Raw genomic sequence first — 18,559 nt, 5'->3', positions numbered from 1 at the left:
TAAAGGCTCTGAAATATCCCTCCAAGAGAAAAGGGCCAAGAATGTGATGACCATTGACACAAATATGGAAATAAGTGGTTTTTTTTTTTTTTAAAAAATACTTTACTTATTTTAGAGTGAGAGCTCAAGCTGGGGAGGAGCAGAGGAAGAGGGACAAGCAGATTCCACACTGAGTGTGAAGCCAGAGACGGGTCTCAATCTCACAACCCAGGGATCGTGACCTGAGCTGAAATCAAGAGTCAGACACGTAACTGACAGAGCCACCCAGGCGCCCCAGAAATAAATGATTTTTTAAAACTGCTACAGTTTGTACAGAATACAATTCTCCTATTGTCCAGTTTTCCTTTGTGAAAAAAATGGAGTTACTCATCTCAGCCTTCTGCTCCTAATTGTGCAACCCCCAGCTTCAGGAGCAAACTATTAAATTAAAGCAAATTGCTACAGTGGAAAAAGAAAACCAGACTGACAGGGTCTTTCTAGTAGAAAATATATTTATGCACATATATGATCTGGAAGATCATATTTTAGAAGACATATATATATATGTGAATATACATACACGTGTATGTACATATACAGCATACATACCTGTTTATGTATACCCTACATATACACGTACATGGGTTGTCATCCGAACTTAGAGTTTGGAGTCTTCCATCGGAAAGAATGCGTAATAATATTTATATTAATATTCTATCAGCATTAAAACAAATTAGAGTATTTCTATTTGCTAAGTTTATGTTTTTAAAATACTAGAAACTGGGATGCCTGGGTGGCCCAGTGGGTTAAGTCTCTGTCTTCAGCTCAGGTCATGATCTCAGGGTCCTGAGATCGAGCCCTGCGTCAGGCTCTCTGCTTGGCTTCTCCCTCTGCCACTCTGCCTATTTGTAATCTCTGCCTATCAAATAAATAAAATCTTTAAAAACAAAATTTTAAAAAAAGTTCACCATCTTAAAAAAAAATACTAGAAACTGACAGCAAGAGAATATTTTACTATGCTTTTCCTCGAGATAAGCTGACTCAAAATACTTAATGACCAGTTGCAAATTTCCTGAATACTGATCTTTGCTCACATCAGCAATTATTGATTTTAATTCAGCTGGCTGTGAAATTGTATTCTGGTGGACCGCTCCAAAATGCCCAGAGGTTTCTCAGCAGTTTTTTAGATGAGCTGTAATCCAGCCTTGTCCTTGGAAAGAATACAAAAAAAATCAAGTTACCATAGCTCTGAAATGAAAATCTTACTGAAGCATTTGACATCGAGCAGAGTCAGGTTTTTGTTTCCTAAAAAGTAAGGAAGTTCTCTTAATTCCATCTTCAAGTTGTTATTCCCACTTTGAGAAAGAATTCTGAGTACGAAATGATTTTTTTTAAAGATTTATTTATTTATTGGGGGGGTGACAGGGAGAGGGAAAGATTCTTTTTTTCTTTTAATTTTTTATTTATTTGAGAGAGAGAGACAGAGAGCACAAGCAGGGGGAGGGGCAAAGGAGAAGCCAGAACTCGATCCCAGGACCCTGAGATAATGACCTGAGCTGAAGGCAGACACTGAACTGACTGAGCCACCCAGGCACCCTGAGACCCTGAGAGCAAGTCTTAAGCAGATTCTGTGCTGAGCTCAGAGCCCAATGTGGGGCTTGAACCCATGACCCAGAGATCACAATCTGAACCAAAACCTAGAGTCAGCCACTCAACTGACTGTGCCACCCAGGTGCCCCCAAGTAATTTTTTTTAAAGAAAGCAGCATTAGTTTTTGTCATGCTATATAAAAAGAAAATATGTACTGAGAAATGCTGTTTAAAATGGAAAGAAAGGTCAATATTTGAAGCTAGGCAGAAGAAAATGTTGTCAGATAACAGGTGTTTAAAACCTCGCTCAACCAGGTGCTAACCCTGTAACTTGTCCGGGGAGGGATGTGTCTATTTGTGGCAGAAATTAAATACTTCACACCAGCATGTCAGAAAGGACATCCAGCACTCCACATATGTTCTCATGGTTAACCTTCACTATCACCCTAGTCAAGGAAGTATCAATGTCCCCCTTCTGCAGATGAAGAAAAGGCTCAAAGAGCTCTGACAATGTGCCCAAGGCAAGTTGACTAATCCGTGACCAGTAAAGTCAGTCTGCGACCCACAGCCGATCCCTTTCTCCTACATGACCATGTTAGGTTGTTCAACCTCTCTGAGCCTCTATTTTCTTGTTAGTAAAATAAAGTGTGGGGGGGGGGATCCAACCTGACTATGGCTCATTATAAGGGTTAAATACGATAATTTGGGGGAGATCCCAGCATACTGCCTAGCGCATGGGTACTTACAAAATCCCAGCATTTGGGCCTCACCAGCAACCCTCCAGGCTCAGGTGTGCTTAGGTGCCCTGACGGGAATGAGAAAGGGGTATGCTAGGGCGCATGCGTGAACAGGTGCTGCGGAAGAGAAAAGACAGGTACCCCAAAGTCCTTCTGAGGTCTGCATAGCTTCGACGCCGTGTTACAGAACGGACTTTTCTCCTCGGTAGCAAGGGACAGGCTTCATGCGGTGGCCTCTGAAAGCCCGTGCACTCTGTCACTGGCAGTTCATCATCTCCCCCAGCAGCGCAGCTGTGATAAGAACCAGATGAGCCAAATTTCCTAAGCAAAGCCAGCAGCAGATATCTGGGAACGCGCATGCCTCAGTATCCACACGCTCTGCTCTCTACGAAAAGTACAGTGAAAAGCTAAGGGACTTTTACAAGAGCCCAGTTACAGCTTAACATCTGTAAGCTCCCAAATCAGGGAATCACAGCCCCTCCCACATGAAGTTGGTGGCAGAACCAGGATTCCAGATTGCTAAAGAAGCCAAAGATTAGGTAAGATTTATGGAGACCTGATAGGTGGAGGAGTGTTACAAGTGGAACCTGCGGGTTCATTTTCAAAGCTTGGGACAGGGACAGGCGGTGTCTGCGTGTAGGTTTCTCTGCTTGGCATGAGCTCGCCACGGAAAAATGGTCCTCTCATTACCAGGGGGTTGGCCCTCTTTTTAATTTAGAGGGACGCCCACATCCGGATCGTGCAGTCACATGCACGGCTCCAGATGGCGTAAGTGAAATGCCGTGTTGGAGGAGAGGTGCCTTTGGGCTGATCTTGAAATAGTAAGAATGTCTCACTGTGTCCTCCCGGTAACCCATTTGGCTACATTTGAAGATCTGTTGGGGTTTGAAAAGCAGTTTGCTTAGGAATGTAACTTCATCCATTCTGTGACTTCCATTTTACAAAAACCTATCACCCGTTCCCTCAGCACCTTCTTCCATTTATGCTGATTTCCAGATAGCTCTACCTCTTGTTTCAGCATTTGGAAAAAATATTTTCCAAGGCCTCTGTATAGGTAATGAATAGAACTCCAGAGTCTTTCTGTTGTTAATTTGTGCTTCACCCTACAACATTTTTCACAAGTCTTGCATAACCAGGCTTCTGGATAAAGTGGTCCATAGGAGGTCATCCTAAGAGTCAGTGTCGAAGGTTTGGGGGGCAGTGAGAGCGCAGGGAACTCTCACTTCACATGATTACTCCAAGTGCTTAACTCCTTGTAGCTGTCAGGCTTAATTAACACGGTTCACCTGACACTTGGTTACTGATTTCAGAGCAATTGACTCAAACCAACCACAAAACCATCAGGTGAAAACCACATTTAGGTAAATCAGCAATGGCGGGGAAATGATGCCATCCCAAGATTGAGGGATTTAAGGAAGCTATTCCGATCTTCTAATATTTTGGGGTAAATCTGCTGGGGAAACAGTGGTCTTATGCACAGATAGTAATAGTTGCCATTTCATTCTTGGTTATTTTGTAGTAAACGCTCACCAACTCATCTGACACTGTTGCTGAGATGCCCTGCAGTGGGGTCAAGGGTGATCTCTTGGTCACTGTGCTTGAGAGCATCCATGACCTGGTTTCTGAGATGCTGAGATTGCAATGCTACATTTATGTGACAGAAATCAAATTGGAAAGCATTGGCTTCGGTATATTTTAAAAGCTTAGACTTTTGTTTTCAGAAGCAATCATCATTGCTTCTAGGCAACTCATCATCTAGTCTTTATTTTTTCTGCCTCAATTTCTCTTGCTACATGCAATTCAATGTTAACACTTAAAAAAAAAATGCTGTTGTGGAGAAAAGGAATGTATATCCCTGAACAAGAGAGAGTAAGCTCCAGTCCCATCTGGACCAGGCACAAAATTGTTTATACTGAAGACCCTCTTAAAAACTGAAATAAGCAAATGCTGGTAGGTCTTAAATGACCTGAAAGGCATTGCTGCATTGACGTTTCTGGTCATAAGTACCGCGCGCTAACCGATTGCGCCACTGGAGCTCCGACGTTTCTGGTCATAGATGTAAAAATCTAGCAGGTTAAGAGCAGGAAAATCATGTTACTTTCTAACATTAAACATGGATTCAGTTGACATGAATTACGTTTATTCCATTTGATAAAAGACAACTTGGAGATTGTTCCAGCTTGAGAAACAGGCCCATGGCTTACTTCTGGGTTCCCATGTGATGGCTCTCAGAGCAATGTGGGCACTTCGTGTGTCTAGTTGTGCCAAGACTTGCACCTGTAACGAGATAAGATGTAGTCAACACAGCGTTACCTGAGAGCCATTTGGGTGCTGCTTTAGACAAGGAACATTAGAAACAAACTAACAAAAACAAAAAACAAGCAACTTCGGCACAAACATTGAAACAATTTGTTTCTCTAGAAAGGCAAAATATCAACTATACATTTTTCCCAAAATATCTTACCCCGAGAGCAGCCAGAGGAAAACCTCCCAAGGATTTGGCATTCTAGTGTTCTTATCTCACATGGAAATGGGATTCACATGTGAATGCTGCATGGGGCTGGGGTTTTTTGTGGGTTTTTTTGGTTTTGTTTTGTTTTTGTTTTTGTTTTTGTTTTTCAGTTGTAATGGTTGGATAGTATCGTAATTTGTGATCACTCATCTTACTTATTTTAATTGTTTCATGAATCCTAGCATTTGTGAGGTTGGTTTTCCTCTCAGATTTATTTAATTTGAATAAAATGAGGGACATTGCATCGGACAAATGTATGTTTGTCACACGAGGAGTCACGGCATCCAGCAAATACCACAGCTCTCGACAGAACTCCTTCCAGTCCCACAGAGCAAACTAAAAGGGAGCCAGAGGATGTACAATAAACTTGCTAAAAATCTGAGGCATGAATTTAATGGGCATATGGACAATGTATAGTTCATTGCCAAAGAGTCTTTTCTCCCTCAGTATATAATTAGGCTCTGGAAACCGGGTGCCCCATATTGCCTTGATTAGAAATTGATTTTATTAATCCTAAAAACCAGGCTTTGGAGCTCAGTTAAATACTTCCTTTAGAAAAAACAAACTTTGGGGTAACCAGTGTGTTTCTGTTACTCATTCTATCCCACATTTTGTAGGGTCCTCAAACTACTGACAAATCATGCCATGAGGCAAATGCAAGGTGGCAGGTGGCTGGGAGGTTCTGCTGTGGGAACATCTGGGTTTACAGAGAGATGATGACTTAGGAGTAGAATGTTGCAGGTAACCCTGCAGGAAAAAACACTAGTACCTTCCCCGAGCACCTCCTACAACCTTTCAGAGTGCATATGTGTTTATAAATGATGGTAGCAATAAATAATGGAAATAAAATTGACAAATGCTTATATCATGTTAATTTAAGCCCTATTAACTTCTAAAGAATATATGTATTTTTTTGTGATAAAATGTATAAAATTGACCATTTTAGTCATGTTTAGGTCTACTGTTCAGTGACATTAAGGATGTTCACATTGCTGTACAACCATCACCACCATCCATCTCCAGGTTTCTCTCCATTTTCCCAAACTGTAACAATGGACACATTAAAAGAGAATTGCCCATTCTTCCCATGCCCCTCCCCTTGCCCCTTTTCATGCCCCTCCTACTCACTGAGACTTTCTGTCTCTATGGATCTGACTACTCGGGATGCCTCACAGAGTTTTTATCCTTTTTGTCTTTTCATGTCTGGCTTATTTCTCTTATCATGATGTCTTCAAGGTTCACCCATGTTCCAAATGGATTTTAAGGTGGAGCATTATTCTGTTGTGTGTATCTGTCACCTCTGAGTTATCCCATCATCCACTGATGGGCACTCGGGTTGTTTTCAACCTTATGTGATTTTTTTTTTAAGATTTTATTTATTTATTTGACAGACGGAGATCACAAGCAGGCAGAGAGGCAGGCAGAGAGAGAGGGGGGAAGCAGGCTCTCCGGTGAGCAGAGAGCCCGATGCGGGGCTCGATCCCAGGGCCCTGGGATCATGACCTGAGCCGAAGGCAGAGGCTATAACCCACTGAGACACTCAGGTGCCCCATTATGTGATTTTTTTTTAATATGTTAACTTGTTTTAATTCTGACAATCCTAGTCTTTATGATCCTTATTTTCTGATCAGAAACGGAAGCGTTAAGAGATCACAGCGGAGAAACTCTGGAGACAGGATTCTGCTCCAGGCTGAGTAGGTCCTTCAGTCCATGCTCCTAACCAATATGCTAGCCTAGGCTAGCCCTTTACAAATGATTTATGAATCTAAATAAATAAGTAAAGCTCGCATTAGTTAGGTAAGCCTTGATCCAACACTCTGAGGTGAGGTTTCTGACGTCACTCATCCAGGTTTTAAAAGCTCCAAGGAGTCGTCAGTTTGACAACGGAACCCCACAGCTCTGATTTATAAAGAAGCCCATTACTGCAAAATAAACCATTTCCTGAGAGGCTAGAGAATGTTCTTTTCTTTTTCAGCAGTCCCTCCTTTTTGGATGATAATACCTTGACTAGACCTAGGTAGGCCATGAGAAGAAGATTAAAAAAGTAAAAATAACCATAACATCAATAACAAGAGGAGTTCCCACTTGCAGACCTACTATGTGCCAGTCGCCTTAATTACATTATCTCAGGTTCCCCCAATGCTTCATAAGAGGTGAGCCTCCTGTTACCGCCATGTCCCATCCTTCCACAGTATTGCACGCCACCTGTGCGCTCTCTTCAAAGGGAAACCTGAAGATGAAATGGTCATTTTGCCTAACATGTTTATTCTCCTTACGGTTTGTTTTTTCCCAAATTTAAATAGTTTTGAAATTGTTCTGTTATCTATAAATATGTTCTTGATTGATAGGAGAAGATACTGTCTTTAATGTGTGGATATCATCTTTAATTTACTCGGTGGAATAATTTAGCCCCAGTTTACATTAGCTATTTGTAGAACCATTGCTATGGATTCAGTCATGGCCCCCACCGTGATTCATATCTTGAAGTCCTAAGGCCCCATGGGGTGGTATATGGAGATGAGGCCTTCGGGAGGTAATGAGTTTAGACGAGGCCATGAAAGTGGGGCTGGGATTAGTGTCCTTAGAATAACGGACACCACAGAGCAAGCTCTTTCTCCTCTTTCTCTCTTTCTCTCTCTCATACATAGCAGAGGCCATGTGAGTGCGCAATGAGAAGGTTGCCTTCTGCAACCCAAGGGGAAAGTTCTCACCAGGAGGCACCCATGCCATCACCCTGTTCTCTGACTTTCAGCTTCCAGAACTATGAGAAAATACGTTTTTATTGTTTAAGCCACCCAGTCTGGTATTCTGTGATGGCAGCTTAAGCTGACTTCTACAACTATGTATGCAACTATATGACATTCTCAATTTATAATAATGGGCAATATTTATTAGTGTTTACTCTGAAACTAGTCTTAGGCTAGGTGCATTTAACTAATCTTCTTATATAATATGTCTGTGTGTATGTGCACATAGAAGTATGGTTATAATATTATGCCCATTTTATGGAAAGGGAAATTAGCATAGGTAGGTGGCAGTTTAATTGTTCAAGGACACATAGTAAAAACAGAATCCATATCCAACCCAGGCAGTTGCTAACTCCAGAGCCTATTCTATTAACTATGACATAAATTTTATCTTTGACTCTTAGGAGAAAAGTAAGGCTCAACATGGAGACCAGTGCAGATTTCACTAGAAGCCTGTCAGTATCAAGCAGATATGTCTGTCAAGAGGCCATCCTTCATTACTGAGGTTACTTCATGGAGTTATTCTAATTAACAAGTCTGAAATCTGGAAATGATGTTCCTTTAAACATTTTAAAGAAAAAAAAGTCAATTGTATGAAATGTTAAATTTTGGAAGGTCATACTGATAAGCACATTTCAAGTTTCTTAGAGCAGAAACATCTCTGACAACAGCTTCTCTGTTTTCAGAGAGAGGTGGTAGAGCAGAAGACTTCTGAGCCCAGGACAAAATTGTGACTCCTTTTTTTTTTTTTTCTTTTTTCAAAGATTTGATTTATTTATTTTAGAGAGAGAGAGAGAGAGAGAGAGAGAGCACAAGCAGGGGGAGGGACAGAGGGAGAGGGAAAAGCAGACTCCCCACTGAGCAGGGAGCCCAATGTGGGCCTTGATCCCAGGATCCTGGGATCAGGACCTGAGCCAAAGGCAGATGCTTAACCAACTGAGCCACCCAGGTGCCCCAAATTCATAATCAGTGCAAAATTTATTTTTGTGCAGTTTATCTTCCTCTCCCCCAGATTCCTATTTCTTGCCCCTTTTCTCTTTGCTCCATTGCCCAGTCTCTTGTCCCTTTCAGTCATGGCCCAGGGTCCCTAAACTCAAATATGCCCCTCCCCAAACATAAACACATTATTAAATCAGAAAGAATCTGATTCATGTTTTCGTCTCCAGCAAGGCTACCATAAACCTGCTTAAAGAACACCCTCCCTTCAGGATGCGTTTTAGGGTTCAGCGGGGACATGATACTGACCTCCCCTTTTTTTTCTCACAGAGCTCCAGGACGGCACGCTCTGAGGAGGACCGAGATGGCCTGTGGGATGCTTGGGGCCCATGGAGTGAGTGCTCACGAACCTGCGGTGGAGGGGCCTCCTACTCGCTGAGACGCTGCCTCAGCAGCAAGTAAGTCCTACACCCCAGAGTGTGGGGAGTTTGTAAGGCCCAGAGATAGCAGGTTCAATGCATACTTTTGTGACTGGGTGTATCCAGAACTTTTGGTGCTGCACAAATCCAGATGAAAGGAAGGTACCAAAAATTAAATCTGTGCATCTATAACTAGGGTACTTATATATTTTGAGGTGACAAGTAATATTCTCTCATTTACCAAGCAAATTTTGTCTGTTTTCATGTTAAAACTGGAAGGAGAATTTATGGTTGGAAATAGACCTTGTATGTTAAGCTCCATAATATCTTGGACTTGTTAAATCACATTCAGTTTCTGGTGGATTCCAGTGCCATCAAGCACTTCACAAATGAGGGATATGTCGGTTTGGTGTTTTTGATGTCGCAATGGCTGGAAGTTCCCTAAGGTTATTCAGTTCAATGAATGATGAAGTTTGCACATAAAGAGATTTGGGTGAACAGAAACTGCTGTGGGAATTGGGCATGGGCGTGAGGGCAGTGGGGAAGGTAGAGAGTGGCTAATGGGTTCTAAGCTGAAAGTAAAGGCCTAGAGACTTTAGAATGAAAATCTACTTGTAATAATAATGCAGAACTGTATCTTGAGCTGTGTGGTCTACAACTAGATTTTTCTCCAAACTATAAAATGCAAAGTATGATAGTAATATTTTTTAATGAAAGATTTTTATTGACACTGAAAAGGGTTACATGTGACAAGTTAAAAGTTTTGATGGAAATAACTATATATTATAAAACATGAAACAGAAGAAGGAAAAACACATATATCCGCTGATTCTTGTAGACTTTTCATAAATAGCAGAAAGTAGTAAGACGTAGGTTCAGAAAAATGTCAACTTACTCTAATGAGTAAGACTTTCTTGGAGTCAAAATCCAAGTTTCATTCCTTTCTCTGTTCCCCAGGCTTGCACATGGTCTGAGAGGTAGGTGTTCCTTCACTAAATGCACTATAACTGGAGGCCATTTTGGTTCCAGGCAGATCCAGGTGGAAATGATGTACCCTGGGAAACCCAGCCAAAGGGTATATCCTGCAAGAAACCAGATCAGTTCTGGTATTTAGCCACGCCCAGGTTTGGGTCTAGTCTGAAGATGGAGCTGTTGGATTGCCTCCACTAACATATTTGTTTGTCATCTTCGGAGGCCAGTTTCATATCAAACCAGATCCCTGCACTGATTAGGAAAAACAGACCTTCCATTTTTACGATTCACCTCTTATCTTAATCTTAAAGCTTCCTCCATCTGTGTGGCATGATGCTACATGGTGAGAGCACCATGAGCTATAACTGATAACACATCCATCAGTAAAGCCAAAATGTGCAAATTTGAAATGTTCCTTTTATGCAGTTTTCTCAGATTACCATGCCTACAGGAGTGAGCCAAAGCATGTGTCTCACAAAGGCTGGGAAGGAGTATATGGGAGCTTTCATACTGGTTCACTGATGCCAGTGCTATGGTGTGAGACTCTTGTACTGAGTGAGAGATGGACAAGCAACTTAAGGGATAAATTACAATCACAGATAGAACTCTATCATCTGACAAAGCATCAAGTATTGATGTTATGTGAAATTCACAACTACTCTTATAAAAATCACATAGGAACTAAGGACTCCAAATGTTAGCATTTTATTAAGATACTGTAAAGGATATCAGCTGTCATCTGCTCACAATGAATTGGAAAAGTAAAATGTCAATTCTAAAAATATAAACATATAGGCTGTATGTCCCTATCTGACATGAAACTATTGAGAAAAAAAATACACCGGGTGGCTGGGTGATAGACGTTAGGGACGGTATGTGCTATGGTGAGTGCTATGAATTGTGTAAGACTGGTGATTCACAGACCTGTACCCCTAAAACTAGTAATAGATTATATGTTAATTAAAAACAAGATTTAAAGTCCTTAAAAAGACACAAGCCTCATACCTTATGTAAGGATTTACTGGAATTATGTAATATCTCTAAATGCAAAATCTTGCAGAAGAAAAAGAGGCAGAATATGTTGTGGCCTTAAGTTGGGCACAGATTTCTTAGATACAAAAGTAAATTCATGATCGATAAGAACAAAAAAAAAAAGAAAGAAAGGAAGGAAGAAAAATACAGTAAGTAATCTAATACAGTAAGTAAACTCACAGGAAGTTAAACTTTGCGGGGAGGGGCACACCACCAGCCCCTGGATGGTCCTCTGTGGCCTTTTTATTCATTTTGAATAGCTAATCAACTTAATGGATTTTCTCCCCTTTCCACTCCACATTTAGACATCCAAATTTCATTTGATCACCTTATACTCTTGAGAGAGATCAGAGGTTATCAATGTACATGTCCTTCGAGGCCCAGCAGAATATGTATTGTAGTCTACTTGTAAGCATTCAAATTCAACCTAAATAAATCATATCCACTTGCTGAATTAATTTGCTTGACCAATTTTCCAGGCGTGATGATATGTGCTCACAGGTCACTTTTAGCTCTGATATTTTTAAGTCTATCAACTAAAAATTATTCTATTCCAAATATGATAGAATTGTAAAAGCAGTTAAAGTACTCAGCTTCTATGGAATAAAGGACAACTACTCAACTTCTGGAGTTAATTATGTTCTGTGATGGCTGGGAGCTTCTGAAGAGGGTTTCTTAACTTTCTGAGTTTGAGAACTCTTCTCTGAGTGATCTTGTGAAGGGTCCAGGAAAATAAAAATCAGTGGAGGGAAAGCAGATTGACAATATGGACAAGTATTAAATATAAAATCCTTCTTCTCACTGGCAGTGCTTGATGCTGGAGAAAAAGCCCAGACCTAGCAAAATACTGAGCAGAATCTTTTCTTTGACTTCTACTCCACAAAGGCTCACGGAAAGTAAACAGTGCTTATTTTTCCCAATTTCTGATATTGGAGTGTTGATAATTGCCCTTACTTGCAACCCTGGTTTGAGCAATAAAGGAAGGCACCATATAAACTTTTTTCTACAGCCTTTACTAATTTCTATAAGATTATGTTAAATTTCATTGAGTAGCTCTGATAATGCCACTGTTTTTAAAATTTATTTATTTATTTATTTATTTTCTGCATAACAGTATTCATTGTTTTTGCACCACACCCAGTGCGCCATGCAATCCATGCCCTCTCTAATACCCACCACCTGGTTCCCCCAACCTCCCATCCCTCACTGCTTCAAACCCTAAAGATTGTTTTTCAGAGTCCATAGTCTCTCATGATTCACCTCCCCTTCCAATTTCCCCCAACTCCCTTCTCCTCTCTAACTCCCCTTGTCCTCCATGCTATTTGTTATGCTCCACAAATAAGTGAAACCATATGATAATTGACTCTCTCTGCTTGACTTATTTCACTCAGCATAATCTCTTCCAATCCCATCCATGTTGCTACAAAAGTTGGGTATTCATCCTTTTTGATGGAATTGCCACTATTTTTTTCTCTCCAAATTTTTATTTAAATTCTAGGTAGTTGACATGTAGTGTAATATTGGTTTCAGGAATAGAATTTAGTGATTCGTCACTTGTATACAACAGCCAGTTGATACAGGACTATTGCTAATCTTGCCTCACTATGTCTTGTTTTGTTTTTGCATCATAATGTCTGCTTTTGTTTTTTGTTTTTTTCATTAGAAAACAAACTGTACCTACTTGTACTTTATGATAATTTTAAGTGAATTAAAAGTGTACCAGCTACCATGAGAAGCTGTTGCTTCTCTCAGATTCTTCACTTTCTCCCACCAAATACTCCAAAATAATATTTTTAACATATGCATTTTTCTGACTGATCTAGTAGTGTGTCTTGTTTAGTGGAAATTATCCTTCTTCAGCCTAAATTACTTAAGCATACAGTTTTAAATTTGATACTAAGGATCTGTCTCTGAGAGCTCTAACTTTGTCTTCGGCCAGTTAATTTAAGTTTTCCCATAAGGAGTTCCAGATGCATAAGGCACTTAAGAATACTGTGCATAACATCATATGTACCACTGTATTAGGTCTGTGCCAAGACCAAGGTCAAGGGGTAAACGGCAGTTCATTTGAAATGGCAATGAGTCAGATAGCTGGATGCTCTCAAGTGCTGTGTCAACCTTTATATTGGTGCCTGAAGAAGACTTAAAGGTCTTTTACGACATTTTTTGCTTTCTGAAATGCCAAATTAATTTCCAGACTAATATATAGTATAGATTAATAGATTAATACACTAAGAGTAGAATATTTTGTTAAATCCCAACTGATTAAATGAATGTCTCATCAGATTTATATATACCCAAACAGCAAAAAAAATGGCTTGCTTATAAAAAATGAAAGCATTTTTTTCAAGTTAATAAATTTTGTACTGAATTTTCAAGTTGAATAGAAATTTTGGAGCTGAATAAACTTACTAGATGAATAAGAAATAAAATCATCACACTGTGGAAGTGCCTAAAAAAAGATGATTATGATATTATTCCAAAGGGATGTGGTGCCAGAATGTTGTCAATATAAATACAGAAAAATTAAAATAAACATCCTCAAGGAGTCGTATCTCACACTAATGGGGAAGATCATTCAAACTTGTCATTTCATAATAATTGTACTAAGGGAAAGTAAGCTAACTCCTCTGATTTTTTTAATTGCAAACATAATTTTTCTCCCATAAAAATATTGATACTTACAGTAATATAAGCTTTAGTTAGCAAGTAATTTCTAAACCATATAATAATAAATAACAAAAGAAAAATTTTAACATTAAGATTTGGCTTCTTAAACAAATATTTTTTTCTTTTAAAGTCATCTCATCTCTAGCATAATATCCAATTAAGATTCACAGGACTTGTTTTAAGAGGTTTTAGAACCTTCAGCTAAAATGAGCCCTAAAGCAAGATTTATCTGTTATTCTTCAACTAGTGTTCTATGTTATCAGCCTTGTTTTCATTGGAAATACTTGAGTTTTTGTTTTAAAGAAAGATATGCAAGTTCAGAATGGGTCTGACTTCTCATTTATGTGAGATGTTCTTTTCATTGTGTTAAGGAAGATTTCACATTTTAGGATGTTTAAGGGTTTCTGGTTGCCTTCCTTTTACTTTCAGGGTTAAAGCCTAATCTAAATATAAAACCAGTACTTCTAATAGTTCTTTAATGGTCCAGATCACATATCTTAGAGGGTTGTTCTCCCCCCAACCCCACCCCCAGCCGCCAAGGTCTGATCTCCTTTCAGGAAAAGAATACTGAATGTTTAGAACCAATTTATGGCCTATTTTATCCCATAAACTTGTTTGTTAAAATTAAAAATGGTTGGAAATCTGTTTGGTGTTCATAACCCCTACTAGCCATATTGGGAATTTGTAACTCTTGGTTGTCTTTTTTCGGTTTATTTAAAAAATTCCTTATTTGGCTAGTTCAGTAGCCCATTTGAAGTCTTTATTTCTCCTTAATTTCCTTTTTCTTAAAAATTACTTTATTGAGATATCTTTGACATGTAAAAAGAACATATATATATGTTTCAGTATATTCATACATTGTGAAAAGATCACTACAATGAAGCTAAATAATTTATGCATCACACCTACATAGTTACTGTATGTGTATGTATATGTTGAGAAGATTTAAAAGGTCTCCTCTCTCAACTTTCAAGTAAATAATATAGTATTTTTAACTGTTACCGCCATCCTATACATGAAATTTCCCAAACTCATTCATCTTGCATAACAGGAACTTTGTACCCTTTGACCAACATCTCCTCATTTCTCCCTCTCCTCTGCTCCTGGTAAAATTATACTTACTCTCTGTTTTTATGAGTTTCACTATTTCAGATTCCACTTGTAAGTGAGTCATGCAGTGCTTGTCTTTTCTGTGTCTGGCTTATTTCACTTAGAAGAATATCCTCCAGATTCTTCCATGTTGTTACAAATGGTAGGACTTCCTTCTTTGTTAAGACTAAAGAATATTCCATTGTGTGTATATACCACATTCTCTTCACCCATTTCTCTGTCAATGAACATTTAGATTGTTCCTATGTCTTGGCTATTATGAATAATCCTATAGTGAAAATGGGTGTAGATATCTTTTCAAGACCTAGATTTCATTTCCTTTGGATATATGTATTTAGAAGTGCAATTGTTGGATCATATAGTAGTTGTATTTTTAATTTTTTGAGGAACTTCCATAATCTTCCATAACAGTTTTACCAATTTACCAATTTGCTTCCTACCAACAGGATAGAAAGGTTCCCTTTTCTTTACATCTCACAAACACTTGTTACTTTTGTCTTTTTGATAATAGTCATTCTGTGGGTATGAGCTGATACCTCATTGTTGTTTTGATTTGCCTTTCCCTGATAATTAATGATGTTGAGCACCTTTTCATGTGCCTGATGGCCATTTGTATATTTTCCTTTGAGAAATATCTATTTAGGTTCTTTGCCCATTTTTTAGTTGGATTATTTGATTTTTTACAATTGATTGTAGGAGTTTCTCATATATTTTGGATAACTCTTTATCAGGTACACAATTTACAAATATTTTCTCCCATTATGTAGATTGCCTATTAACTTTGTTGATTGTGTCCTTTGCTGTACAGAAGCTTTTTAGTTTCACCTAGTCTCACTTATCTATTTTTGGTTTTGCTGCACGTGGTTTTGGTGACAAAAATTGCTAACACCAATGTCAAGAAGCTTTTTCCCTATTTTCTTCTAGCAATTTTACAGCCCCAGGTTTTAAATATTTAAGTCTTTCATCCATTTTGACTTGATTTTTGCATTCACTATGGGAATAAGTGTCCAATTTCATTCTTGTGCATATGGATATCCAGTTTTCCTAACATCATTTATTGAAGAGACTGTCTTTTCCCCCATTGTGAGTTCTTGGCACCCTTGTCAAAGATTGGTTGACCAAATATGTGTGAGCATGCCTAAGAGTCTTTGTTTTGCTCCTTTGGTCCAAATGTCTGTTTCTTAATGCCTTGCATACTTCTTTGAGTACTATAGCTTTGCAATATAGTTTGAAATCAGAATGTGTGATGCCTCTGGCTTTGTTCTTCTTTCTCAGTATTTCTTTGGCTATTTGGGGTCTTTTGACATTCCACCTCAATTTTAGGTTTGTTTCTCTATTTCTGTGAAGAATGTCATTGGAATTTTGAGAGGGAGTGTATTGAATGCATAGATCACTTTGGGTATTAAGGACATTTTAACAATATGGACATTCTTCCAGTCTGTGAGCATGAGTTATCTTTCCATTTATCTATGTCTTTAATTTCTTTCACAATTGTTTTTTAGTTCACAGGGTATGTCTTTCACCTAACTGGTTAAGTTATTCCTAAGCATTTTATTCTTTTTGTTGCAGTTGTAAATGGGATTGTCCTAATTTCCTCCTCAGGTCATTTGTTATTAATGCGTAGAAATGCCACTAATTTCTATGTTGATTTTATATCCTGAAACTTTATTGACTTTATTTATTAGTTATAATAGTTTTTTGTTGTTGGAATCTTTAAATTTTTCTATGTATATGATCATGCCATCTGCAAAGATCATTTTGTTTCTTCTTTTCCATTTAGATGCCTCTAATTTCATGTTCAGTTACTTCAACTAGGACTTTTGTACTTTGTTAAATAGAAGTAGTAAGAATGGGCATTCTTGTTTATATTGGATCATAGAGGAAAAGTTTTCAGCCCCATTGATTATGATGTTAGCTGTAGGTTGTTCAAATATGACCTTCATTGTTTTGAGCTAATTTATTTTTACACCCATTTTTAAAGGCTTTTTATTATTATTATTATTATTATTATTATGAACAGATAACCGAATTATTTCAACTCTTTTTCCTGCATCTGCTGAAATGACCATGTGGGTTTTATCTTTCATTATATTAATGTGGTGTGTGAATTTGATTGATACATATATATTATACCACCCTTGCATCCCACAGATAAATCCTTTATGGTCATCCTTGTAACGTGCTATTGAAATCCATTGGCTAGAATTGTACTGATGATTTTGCTACCATGTTCATTAGGGATATTGGCCTATAGTTTTCTTTATTTGCAGTGTATTTGTCTGGCTTTGGCACAAGAGCAATACTGGCCTCATAAGATAAGTTTGGAAGTGTTCCCTCTTCTTCTATGTTTTAGAAGAGTTTAGGAAGAATTGGTATTATTACTTTTTAATGTTTAGTAGAATTCATCAGTGAAACCGTTAGGTTCTGGTTTCCTTTGTTGGGAGATATTTGATTATTGATTCAATCTTCTTATTAATTATTAGTCTGAACTAGTAAACAAACAGACCAAGTCCACAATTATCAGGAAAAAAAAGAAATAATAAAGATGAGATCAGAAATGAATCAAATAGCACTGAGAAAAACCATAGAAAAATTGTTTTTTGTTTTTTGAAGAGATAAGTAAACAATCAACAAACTTTTAGCTAAAGGAAAAAGAGAAGATGCAAATCAGAAATGAAAGAGAAGACATTATAATGGATGACTCAGAAATTAAAAGGACGGTAAGGGACTGTTTTGAACAATTACATACCAACAAATTGGATAACCTAGAAGAAATGGGTAAATTCTTGAAAACATATAACCTTCTAAGAGTGAATCTCCTCAATTTTCATTCATTCACTTAATAAATACTTAGTGAACATGTACCATGGATAGGCAATTATAATTAAGGATAAAAGGCCAAAAGGTCAAGCATCTCCTTTGGGGGATTTACCAAATTACTAAGTTCCTACTTGAGTTTCTACTGATTATAGTTGCAGAATATTTTCAAAAGAGAATTTCACCCAGTTCTGCAATTAGGTAATACATATGTAGCAATGGTCTTATCCCAACTGTACTTGAGAATCACCTAGACATCTTTAAAAATACACACACACACACACACACACACACACACCTGGGCCCCACTGAAAACCAATGAAACTCAAATCTCTACAGGTGAGCCCTAATCTTAATAAAATTTTAAGAAGCTCTCCAAATAATTTTAGTGTATATCCAATGTAAAAAGTGCTGCTTTTTTTTTTTTAAAGATTTTATTTATTTATTTGACAGAGAGAGAGAGATCACAAGTAGGCAGAGAGAGAGGAGGAAGCAGGCTCCCTGCCGAGCAGAGAGTCCGATGCGGGGCTCGATCCCAGGACCCTGAGACCATGACCTGAGCCGAAGGCAGAGGCTTTAACCCACTGAGCCACCCAGGCACCCCAAAAGTGCTGCTCTTTTGAAGGGGATGATAGTGAAATGATTCAGCCTTCTGGGAATTTAGAGATTGGGGCAATAAAGAAAAGAAGAGATTTTCTGATAAAGAAATTTGTATAAGTTTTGATTCCTCACTCAAGATTCTAGGAAATGATCCAATCTGTAACATAGGAAGAAAGTCCTGGGCACCAGCTTATCAGGACATAGAAGTAGTGATTTTCCCTACACTTCTGCAAGCCAAGAAAACAACTCTTCTGAGTACTTACACAATTGTCTAGTATTAGTCAAGGTCAACCTTGCCCAAATTGGCAATGGACTAAGTGATTTCTCAAGTTTTTTTTCCGTTCCAGTTTTATGACTCTTTATGCCTCCAGGTTGTTAGTGAATGACTAAGTTAATGCCCAGTAACTGGGTATCTTATGTAGATTCACAGAGATCTACC

At 38.3% G+C, this 18,559-nt stretch overlaps 1 protein-coding gene across 3 annotated transcripts in view; it reads left to right on the top strand.

The window, feature by feature from the left end:
* Nucleotides 1-18,559, top strand: part of ADAMTSL1 (ADAMTS like 1) — a 920,800-nt gene that overhangs the window by 558,918 nt on the left and 343,323 nt on the right. For all 3 annotated transcript variants that reach the window (XM_032306889.1, XM_032306886.1, XM_032306887.1), the window contains one exon: nucleotides 8,831-8,958. In XM_032306889.1, the coding sequence (XP_032162780.1) occupies nucleotides 8,831-8,958 (128 nt within the window). The remainder of the gene's footprint in view (nucleotides 1-8,830; nucleotides 8,959-18,559) is intronic.

Source organism: Mustela erminea, chromosome 12 (genome assembly GCF_009829155.1).
Source record: "Mustela erminea isolate mMusErm1 chromosome 12, mMusErm1.Pri, whole genome shotgun sequence".
In the NCBI taxonomy this organism is placed as follows: domain Eukaryota; kingdom Metazoa; phylum Chordata; class Mammalia; order Carnivora; family Mustelidae; genus Mustela; species Mustela erminea.
Note: the sequence above shows the minus strand (reverse complement) of the source record. Positions and strands in the feature narration are given on the sequence as shown.